At 51.2% G+C, this 10,440-nt stretch overlaps 1 protein-coding gene across 1 annotated transcript; it reads left to right on the top strand.

Annotated features, from left to right (window-relative positions):
• The first annotated feature begins 1,362 nt into the window (after positions 1 to 1,362).
• On the top strand, positions 1,363 to 3,068 carry LOC121835349 (tigger transposable element-derived protein 6-like). Its single transcript, XM_042289478.1, has one exon. The coding sequence runs from the start codon at positions 1,376 to 1,378 to the stop codon at positions 2,930 to 2,932; it is 1,557 nt and encodes a 518-aa protein (XP_042145412.1). The 5' UTR covers positions 1,363 to 1,375; the 3' UTR covers positions 2,933 to 3,068.
• Positions 3,069 to 10,440: the final 7,372 nt, after the last annotated feature.

Genomic DNA, 10,440 nt, shown 5'->3' with positions numbered 1-10,440 from the left:
AAGCGATGTTCGAAAACACAAATGCATAGAAAGCACCACTGCAGTCAAAGTAAACAAACACGACGACACGGGCGTTTCTGCAGTCTTGAGAGTGCCGCCACAACATCGCCGCACAAGTAGGTGGATCTTCCCTTCTAGTACACACAACGAAAATTCACGGTCAAGGATAGCGCTTTTACGCGGAACGATGAGCTTCTACCACGCCGTCTACATCGACTATCAAAACCGACGCCATGTTTGCGTATAGAAGCGGCCGGCCCGCGACTGGCATGCAACGCGCGCGAACGCTTCTCCTCGACCTGCGATTGGTCTGTCGTTGCGGTTGTTTCCAACGCAGCGAAGAGACGCACGCACGTGAACGACACGTGCGTGCATCCCTCCGTCGCTATGGCAACTGAAGCCTCTCTCCGCTTCTCCCCGCTTCTTCAAGCAACCTCCTTGCCCCGCGAGTGCCGCTTGCGGCTCGCGCCGTTATCTAGTGTCACACAGGGAAGCGTGCTCTCTGCGTCGGTCAGTCGGCGCGGTCGCCGGGTTGTTCCGAAAACCGCACTATAACCGGTATTTCCCTTCGCGCACCTGCATTTTAAGCGGTATGTAATTACATGGAGTTCTATGGGAGGCGAACCGGTGGTTTAAAAAAGCCGCGTTATACCCGGTCCTGCACTATAAGCGGTTACGTTGTAAGTGGTCTATACTGTAGTAGTTTTCGAATCGAATCAAGAAAAAAAAGCCGAATATTGAATTGAATATCGAATAGTGATTTTATTTGTAGGAATTTTTCGAAGTGTGCTGCGAATAAGATTGTTATACAGTCGAGCCCACTTATAACGGCCCCACTTAAAACGAACGTTCGGTTACTACGAACAATTTCTCATCCCCAAACATATTTCGCAAGAATCCTGCACAAAACGGCCCACTTTTAACGGCCCTTTCTGAGCGCAATTCTCGGATAGAACGAACGAAATGGCGCCGCGACCTTGGCTGCCGGCGGAGATAAGGCAGGGGAGAGGAGGCGCAAAACGCGGAGTAGCTTCTAGGAGGTGTTGAGTAGCACCGGCAGCGCAACACCCCGACAGCGTCGGGTTCTTGGGGAGGGAGATGGGGAGGGAAGAGGGAACGAAAGGGGAAAGCAAGACAATCAGGCCTCTTAGCCCAACGTTTTGCACGCGTTCTGCTCGAAGCGTTAAAACCGTGTGCAAAGCCCCCCTTTTTTTTTTTTGCGCTTTTTTTTTTTATTTTGAGTGTTGGGGTTTCGCGGTCTTTTGTTTTTCGTTCCGTCTGAAGCGTGTTGCCTCTTGTCGTTTGGTTTCGGCATTTCGGCTCGACCTCCGCGCAATCGCTCAGTCTACGGTCACTCGCCGAGTCATCGATCGTTATGTCGGACATTGCTTCAACTGCGAAGAAACGCAAGGCGATCGACATGGGCACGAAATCTGCAATCCTTCAGGAGCTGAGCGCAGGGGCGAAAAACGGCGACCTGTGCAAGAAATATGGCTTATCGAAGTCCACCATTTTGACGATCGCCAAGGAAAAGGAGAAGATCATGACAGCAAAGAGCATGAATGGTGACTGCAGTGCTCGAAAACGGCTACGGCACGCCGCGTACAAAGACGTCGAAGACGCTCTCTTCAAGTGGTTTCTCGACGCAAGAACTATGAACGTCCCCATCAGCGGACCCCTGCTGCTTGGGAAAGCCAGGGACTTCGCGTTTCTCCTGAATTTCACAGAGTTCAGCCCTGGAAACGGATGGCTCCATCGCTTCAAGGAGCGCCACGGGATTGTTTACAAGTCCATCGTCGGGGAAGGGGCATCCGTGGACATAGAGAGAGCGGAGCAGTGGCTTGCTGACAACCTGGACGAGATCTACAGCTACAGTGAGCGAGATGTCTACAACGCGGACGAGACTGCGTTGTTTTACCAGATGAGGCCTGTGCGTACGCACGCGTTAAAGGACGACAAATGCGTCGGTGGGAAGCACAGCAAGGTGCGGATAACTGTGCTCCTGTGCTGTAATGTAGACGGCAGCGACAGGCGCTTGCCGTTTGTGATTGGAACGGCGAAGAAACCGCGCTGTTTCACCAACCCCCTGCCCGTACGGTACCGAGACAGTGCCAAGGCTTGGATGACTCGGCAACTCTTTGCCGAATGGCTCACGGAGCTTGACAATGCCATGGTCAAGCAAAAACGGAAGATCCTGTTGATCCTGGATAATTGCTCAGCTCATCACGTGAACCCACAGCTGAATGCTGTGACTTTGATGTTCCTCCCTCCGAACGCCACTGCCAAGCTCCAACCCCTCGACATGGGGATCATCAGAAATTTCAAAGTGTGCTACCGCCGCCGCGTCATCGAAAGGCTGCTCATCGCAATCGGCCGACCAAGTGCGCGAGGGCCTCAGCTGACAATTTCTCTCATGAACGCGGTGGAAATGCTGAAGGCCTCCTGGATGGAGGTCAGGTCTGGCAGCATCAAGAACTGCTTTCGAAAAGCTGGGATTTCGTTTTCTCCTGCGGAGCAATCTCCTGCGGAAGCAAGCCAAGACGATGCGCAAAGCATCGACTCGACCCTGTGGACCCAAGCCGTTGCTGCTAGTCTGACAGAGGAAGGGCAGACGTGGGACGACTTCGTTGACGCCGACGAAGATGTCATCGTCTCGGAGAGCGCCTCCGACGAAGCTATCGTGCGGGAGGTGCGGCAGGACATCGCGGCGTCCGACGACGAAGAGGACGACGAAGACGACGTCGGCGATGGGGTTGCTCCCTCACCTCCGGTTTCGACAGCGACGGCTTTGGGGCACATAGCTTCGTTGAAGCAGCTGGTGTACGCACGGGGACTGAGCGATGTTCACATCGATCAGCTGAGCAACCTGGAGAGCGCTATAATTGGATCTGCACTGCGGAAGCAAACAGCGATTACGGACTTCCTTGAATAAACGCCATGCACATCGATCGCAGGTTGCTCTTACTTACTTATTTATCTTGAATTTTAAGGGTAAGTCCATTTATAACGAAGTTCTCTTTTAGCGAACGCGTTTCGTGTTGTAGAAGGGTTCGTTGTAAGCGGGCTCGACTGTATGTGCAGAGTAAGTGCCTGGTGCAGATTATGCATCTTGTATGGAACCAAAGCTAAAACATAAAAAATTTCTTGTGAAAAAAAAAAAAAAAAAAAAAGCAGTTGCTGTTGGACGTTGGGCACTAAAGATCCAATTTTATGGCGCAAACATAATCTGTCTACCCTAAACGTCGCAAAAAAACCAAAGTTACAGCCACGCATGCCTTTTTTTCTCGTTAAAAGCACAACCTAACACCGTAATATCTCAGAAGATGGGCATTTTGCGACATTTGGTCTCCATTTTAAGGAAGAAAAAGGGCACCGGTCATTTTATTTCAGATAAAGCAACAGGGGCAGTAGAGTGAAGAGGTTCCGAGCTGGCACCGGGACACAGTGCGGAGCGCAAGTTTGTCTGCTTCTTGCACTCGGTTTGCAGTGATGTCATAATGCCGAGCTTCGATTGGCTCCGGTGGAAGTATAGTGGGTGGACCTCAATGCTAGCTGCCTCGAGGTCTACCCACTATCCATCCATTTGGAACCAATCGGAACTTGGCGTTCCGACGTCACTGCAACCCCCGTTCAAGAAGCAGACAACTTGCGCTTGGCACAGATATAATAATACATTCCTATTGTGCCGCCTTCACATTCTTTGCTCAGGCCACAAGTCGACGCAGATGTTTGAGCCGCACCTGCTGTCGATGCCAAACCTCCTGGACGTGCCGGCCGTCAGCAGGACGCCCGGCACGCCGTCGTCAGCGCCGTCGTCTGCGCCGCCCGTACACAGCGCTCCTCCGGAAAAAGCAAAAACGCCGGGAGCGGAGACGAAAGTGCCCGCCCTCATTCCGCGCCAACGCCTGCTCTACCTCATCGTCGAGGATAAGACGGTGGGCCTTTCTCTCGGTTGTTTTTAAATTCCTGGCATTTATAGGGCCAGCTTTTGCGCAAATTAGTTTCGTCGTATGTCCGACCGCAGTCGAAAGCACGAGCATGTACGACCACGGGCGCTCATACTTCAAGCGCAAGTGCCTGGGTCTTCCCTGTAAACAATTGATTTAGCCAGAATTGCAAGCATATGGAGACACGACAAACACCGCGACATTGTGCTTTTGACGCCGTTGGATTGGTCTGGTCGACTTCAGCATTGGCAGCTAAACGAAGTATCGTGCTTTTGTGTCTGATCCCAGGATTCTTGGTGCAAAGAACTTTCTCGGTGTGCGCTCGGCAGCGGCGAAGTACAAGTACTACGGGGTCTTCTGCTTATAAGTTTTGTGCTCTAAAGAATGTTCTAAATGCTAACGGGTGAAACCGCGGCCTGTTGCAAACCTTACATACTGCACTGAACGGATAGCCCGTGAATTGGCGCTTGAACTGCCGGTCGCCCGCCGCGTAATAGAAACTGGCTTCCCTCACCCCTCCCTCTTCACCTTGCATACCTGCCACTGTTGCTCCTGCGCCACTTGGGTGGTGCACAAAGCCCACAAGCAAGAGCCTTTATAGGATGTGATATGCATTCCAACTTTGAGAAACCCTCGCCTGAAGTAGTGCTGAAAGGAACAGGACAAAAGAGAGGAACACGGGACAAGCGCGCGCTGTTCCTTTCTTTTCTTTGTTTCTTTCTTTTGCCCCGTACCTTTGACCCATGTTTTTTACGGTGATAGCTGTTATGGGCTCATCCCGCCACCAGAAATGTTGTCCGTTGTAGTTGTAGTCATTGATGTCGTAATTGTAGTTGTACTGTCGAGACCGGTTATAACGAAGTCAACGGGAATCGGAAATCACTTCGCTATATCCGCTATTTCGTTATAACCGACTTCGGTCATAACCAAGTGCAAAAAGGAGTGGGGAATCGTGACCGCTTCGCTGTAACCGCTATTTCCTTATAACCGACTTCGTTATAATCGGCCTCGACAGTAGTTGTCGTAATGGAGCGTAGGGCGACCGTTGTTGACGTTGACAAATCCTTGAAAAAGATTGCCCGCTGCCTTCGGGATTCAATCCTAAATCTGCTGCGTGTGAAGCGGGCATGTTACCACTAAGCTATGTCACGACTTTGACAATCCTTTTCATATGCAATATTTGTGGAACAAAGATGTACGCACCAGTCTTGGGTAGTGCCCGTTAGATGGCTACGGTTGCTGCTATGTTGCGATAGAAAATTCTTTGTCATTCTTAATTAATTTTTGTTGAAATTTAAAACGGTGCCTTTTTCACCCTCATTGTGCGAAGAGGTAAAAGTGATAGTCGCAGCACGTTCGCACGATGCAGAAAAAATGGCGTTGACACATGCATGAGGAAGGTACTTGACGACACCATTTTTGCCCGCATTGCGCAAACGTGCTAGAGCTATCGTTCTTAAAGTCTGTTCACACGATGCATCTTTTAGGCGCGCAACAGTTTCGCGACACTCATGTTTCACGAAATGTGCTCGTTCACACGTACCGCTTCACGTGCAACAACAACACACACCGATGCACCGTTTTGAGTGAGCTCCGAATCAGATCGCTATTTATCTGGGGACCTGCTTTGCACATTTTATGCAGTCAATTCACTTTAATTTTTTTTTTCTCACATACTGCACTACTTGGAGCGATTTTGCGTGTGCGCTAAGCCGATTGAGGCGGCAATTTGTACGTGCAGGACATGTCCCGGCGCCGAGCCCGTACGCAGCCAATTCATTGCCAAAGCTCCTATCAATACACATGGTATTCATAGAAACGCTACGTGTCCAATCTGGTTACTTCTCGGCGCCCATATCTGCCCCGAGTTTACTGTGCCAACTGTTTCAGAGAGCGCACATGGTTTCACGTTCGCTTGTAAACAAAGCAAACTTGGTTTCAGTTTACTCTATGGTCTCTTATCCAGCGGTATCGTCGCGACAACAACGCTATGTGCACTATTCTAATCTCACCAACTCCCGCTAATTGTCTTCGTCCATCGCTGGATTTTTTTCTGATATGCTACTCACTTTTCCTTCAGTGATGCTTGACGTGCTTGCGGAAGCGCCGGCAGTATCCATCGTTCGTGGTTTCGTTGTTTTTTTTTTCGGATTTGGCTCGGCTACAACACCAGCAGTGAAGTGGTCTTCTCAAACAGCTCGCTCCCCCCTCAAAGGCCACGTGAGAGCGTTTCTGAGCGGCCATTGGCGGCGCCCTCAGAGTGATTGACAGGACTCGGCAAAGTTTCAGCAAAAGCTCGCTCTAGAAGCGAGGTGTGCGCGCAACATTTTTTTAAATGCGCGCGTCCTTTTCGGATTTCTCCAGACGGCGCAACTATTTCGCGAAACTACATTTCGCGACACTACATGCGCGAGAAAAATGCATCGTGTGAACGGGCCTTTAGTTCGTCGCACATTAACGAGAAAACGAGCGCCGATGCATGCGAAGGTACGGGTTTCCCTGTCTTGTTGAATGGTGAATGGAGGGGGCAATATTGGCATTTAACGACGAGCAGTTAAGGGGACACATACAAAGAAACGAGGCGAAGCTTTGCGGGGAAGGTGGGTGCAAGGCTGCGAGTTCTGGCAGAGCATATTTTGCATCCTGAGTCTGGTTAGAGAGGTAGAGTAGTTATATTTTAATCAAACACAGTGGAAGTTTTTAAAACCATCCAGCATTACGCGTAGCAGCTGGACACTGCCAAAGTGCGATTTCGTATGATGCGAGTAATGTTCAAAACACCCGTTTTTGAAGTTATCGTTAGCAGACGATGGGGAAGACACTCCGCTGATGCTTCCTCGTTGTTGCGCCGTTATTGGGGCGACGATATTAGCAGGTTGTCAGGGCTTCCTCTCTTCCCTCTTCATGCAATGCGGCCAGTGGGAACACCCGACTTCTCTCTCCTCGCGCCATAACGGGAGAGAAAAAGGTTTTCTCATCTCCACTGCTACAACAGATGGCAACAAGCGCCGACACCAAAATTCCTGCAAAGTGTCACCCATAAAGCTATCGCTTTAAAACTTTGGCTGGGTGACAAAAAAACAACAGCTACATATGCATACTCGCCAGATAACGGTAATTGCCAAATCTCGTTGCCCGGGTGACTGGCAATGAGATACTTTTTCTTTCTCTCTTGCACAGTTGTGTCGTCTGGTATGCAGATAAGCGGCCCCCAAGCCAAAGCCATTGCTATTACTATACTATGGATTAACACAGGATTGCTCGTTTTTATTATTTTCAACCTTCACCAACTAGCCTAACTTACCACCAAACCTAGAGCTTGTACCCCAGTGGCTCTAAATAGATCTGATCCCTGCCAATACCAAGCTTGCAGATTGGCCAGGGATTGACGACGCCTGCCTGTGTGTCCATCCAGTTGACCCTGTACCTGTACAACTGGACTTCTGAGCTGGGGCAGGAGCTGTCTCGTCTGCTCCTCCAGCTGGCAGAGTGGCAAGACCTCAGGGGGGACCTGCTGCGGAGCCTGACCTGTCAAAAGATGGGGGTGTTTTTCAACCAACCGCTCGGGCGGCCGCCTCAGCCACGGGCCACGGATTCGGAGCCCCTGTGTCCCAGATCTCAGGTTAGAGAGTCAGGTCCGTACATAATGGACCTTGAAGTTTCGGAAGATCTGCTTGTTATGTCAGGAACTCGCTATAAGTTGTGGGGATTGTGATCCCTTAACATTCTGTCGCATCAGCGTTTTGGCGCGCCGTGGTGGCCGCGCTGGCGTAGCGAGAGATGGCGCTGCTTACCACTGTGAGTGGCTGCCTCCTCTCCCCCTTTGGGGTGATTTCCGTAACGAACCCCCGCACAAAGGAAATCGACGTGTCACTCCTTGATTGGCCACTTCGCCCCCGCCGTTGTCTTAAAACCAGCTGACAGCAGGATCTCGCTTCTCTCTTCTTCCTGGGATTCCGCGGCGGCGACAACGGGGAACCGTCCGGCGCACCGGAGAGCGTTTACCCCGTCCTTTGTACCTTTGTGAACGACCGTTCGGCCGTGGGCGATCTGCACACCGACGGCGTTCACCAGCTTATAGCCGCTGTTTTCTTCTTTTTGTTTTTCATTGTAAACAAACAGTTTATCACCGTTACCAACGTGACTGGTGTCTGTTTGCGCTCAACGAGCAGCATGCCACGCGAGTACGAACCCGCTTCGCGGTAGAGCGTCTCGCCGCAAACGTGGTACTCCCAAATGCAGTGGCCCAAAGGAGAACCACAAAGTGCACTAGTTTTACACATGAAAAGCCTTGCTCTAAATTGTTTGTAAAGCGATAGCTTTACAGGCGACTCTTTGCAGAGATTTTGGCCTCGTCCCTTGTCGTCGCTGCAACGGAAAAACCCTTCTCTCTACTCTTGGCGCTAGGGCAGGGAAGTAGAGTTTTCCTGTCAGCTGCCCCAGCATCCCGCCAGTAACGACGCGACGAAAGGAGAGTTTCCCGTGTCGTCTGCTTGAAAGACTTGTTTTTACAGCGGAACTGTTAAGGGCTAGGTTCCCCAGGATTGTGTCCGTGTATATTGACACAAACCTACCTGGACAGCTACCACCATCTACAAGCAACCAGTATAGTTTCCACCGTCGCTCGTAGATGGTGGCAACCTTTCCAGTTATAATAGAAGAATGGATAGCTGGGCGCGTTGGTGGGAATTCATCGTAGGAAACAGCGCAAAAAACAGACAACGACGAAGAAGAAGCACGTAATGAGCGCAGAGCTCGTCACGTTTGTTTCTTCGTCTTTGTCTCTTTTGCGCGCTGTTTCCTGCACTCCTACGCCCTTATCAGTTTCGCTTTGGACTCGCGATGGGTTGGCCGCGCGCCCTTTCGGGGAAAGGAGACAGGCTGCGGAAGAAGCAGCGATGTACGCAGCAATGCGAATGGGTCCACAACCGCCGCAAAGCTGCTGTCGCCTCAACTTCCACTGCGTCCAGCGCTTCAGATTCCCTTGCCAAAGAGCCCCATCGCTCGCCTGGAAAGCCGCCGCGGAGAACAGAACCAGTGATGTAAAGGGCGCCGGCGGGCCAACGCCACGGACGACAGTTGTGCCACGGAGGCGAAGCGCAAGCATGAGGCCCAGCGACGACTGCACTCCATGCCACCTGAACAGTTCCCGGGTGCGACGGCGAGGTTCCGGAAGGAGTTCGTGGAGAACCCGTTTGGCGTCACGTGCGCCGTGTGCGTCCGACTCTGGTTTGCCGGAGACGTATCCACGATCGGCGACGTGTCAGACGAGAAGAAGCGGCAATTGGGCGCGTGTGCGTTGCGGCAGTGTATCGAGTACAGCTCCGCTGGTCTTCCTTCTTCACGAGAGTGGAAAGGCTGAACGTTTTTTTCAAGCATTACTCATGTTATGCAAAATCCCACTTTTGCAGTATCCAGTTGCTACGCACAATGCTGGATGGTTTTAGAAACCTCCACCGCACTTACCCACTTGCCTCACGGATCACTGAGCACTGGTGGCAGCCGTCAGTGGCGTCCACGATGCCAATCATGTCACTAATGAGAATTAAACGTGTCACACCTACGTCCTCGGGTACATGACGGCACCATTCCACCTGCATCGCGCGACCGTGCTACGGCTATAGTTTTGTTTCTTCACACGCTGTGGGCGAAAACTTTTTGTTCATATGTGTTTGTTGTAACAGAGGTTTGTTGTAGGAGAAGTTTATGATAACAAAAGTTTGTTGTAACAGAAGTTTGTTGTAACAGAAATTTGTTGTACCAGAACTTTGTTGTAACAGAAGTTTGTTTTAACAGAAGTTTGTTTTAACAGTTGTTATAGCAAAAAGTTTGTTATAGGTTGGTAAGTGCTATAGTGGGCTGCACAGTAACTAGTTCCCAAAGTATTGTAATATATGTGTTTGCTATAGTATCAGAGTTTTGTTATAAGTAGACTAGCATTTCCATCTGGCAAGCCTTGCTTGAAATTCAATATTTCTTCTATATCCGTTATAACAGAGGTTTGTTGCAAGGCTTTAGAGTAATGCACTCCAAATATTTGAGAAATGTGTGTATCAGGGCTGTGTCATAAGTGGACTAGCACTTACACGTGATGAGCATTGCTCGGAATTTGTTGTTTCCTCATGTACGAAGCTTGTCACAAGTGAATCCGTTCTAAGTGGGCTGCGCAGTGTAGCGGCAGGTTTGCATGGCTCTCACTTCTCTGCGTTGTTTTTCCAGAGTTTCCACAGTCAACTGAGCACGACCGCGCCGAGCCAGCCGGCGCCGGCGTCAACGCCGAGCAACCTGCTGTCGTTCCTGGACCACGTGATCTCGCGGCACAACCCACCGAATCGCCACCCAGAGTCGCCGGCGACCCATGCCACCCGCCTGGCGCTGCTGGCCCAGGTGGGGCAGGTGCTGAGGGGGGCCCGGCCCCGCTGCCCCATGCAGCAGGCGTCCTACGGGGCCCTCGACGACCCCGTAACAAGGCACGGGCGCCAGGCACAGGAGC

The sequence above is a fragment of the Ixodes scapularis genome, unplaced genomic scaffold (genome assembly GCF_016920785.2).
Source record: "Ixodes scapularis isolate PalLabHiFi unplaced genomic scaffold, ASM1692078v2 PGA_scaffold12__126_contigs__length_90152505, whole genome shotgun sequence".
Lineage (NCBI taxonomy): Eukaryota > Metazoa > Arthropoda > Arachnida > Ixodida > Ixodidae > Ixodes > Ixodes scapularis.
Note: the sequence above shows the minus strand (reverse complement) of the source record. Positions and strands in the feature narration are given on the sequence as shown.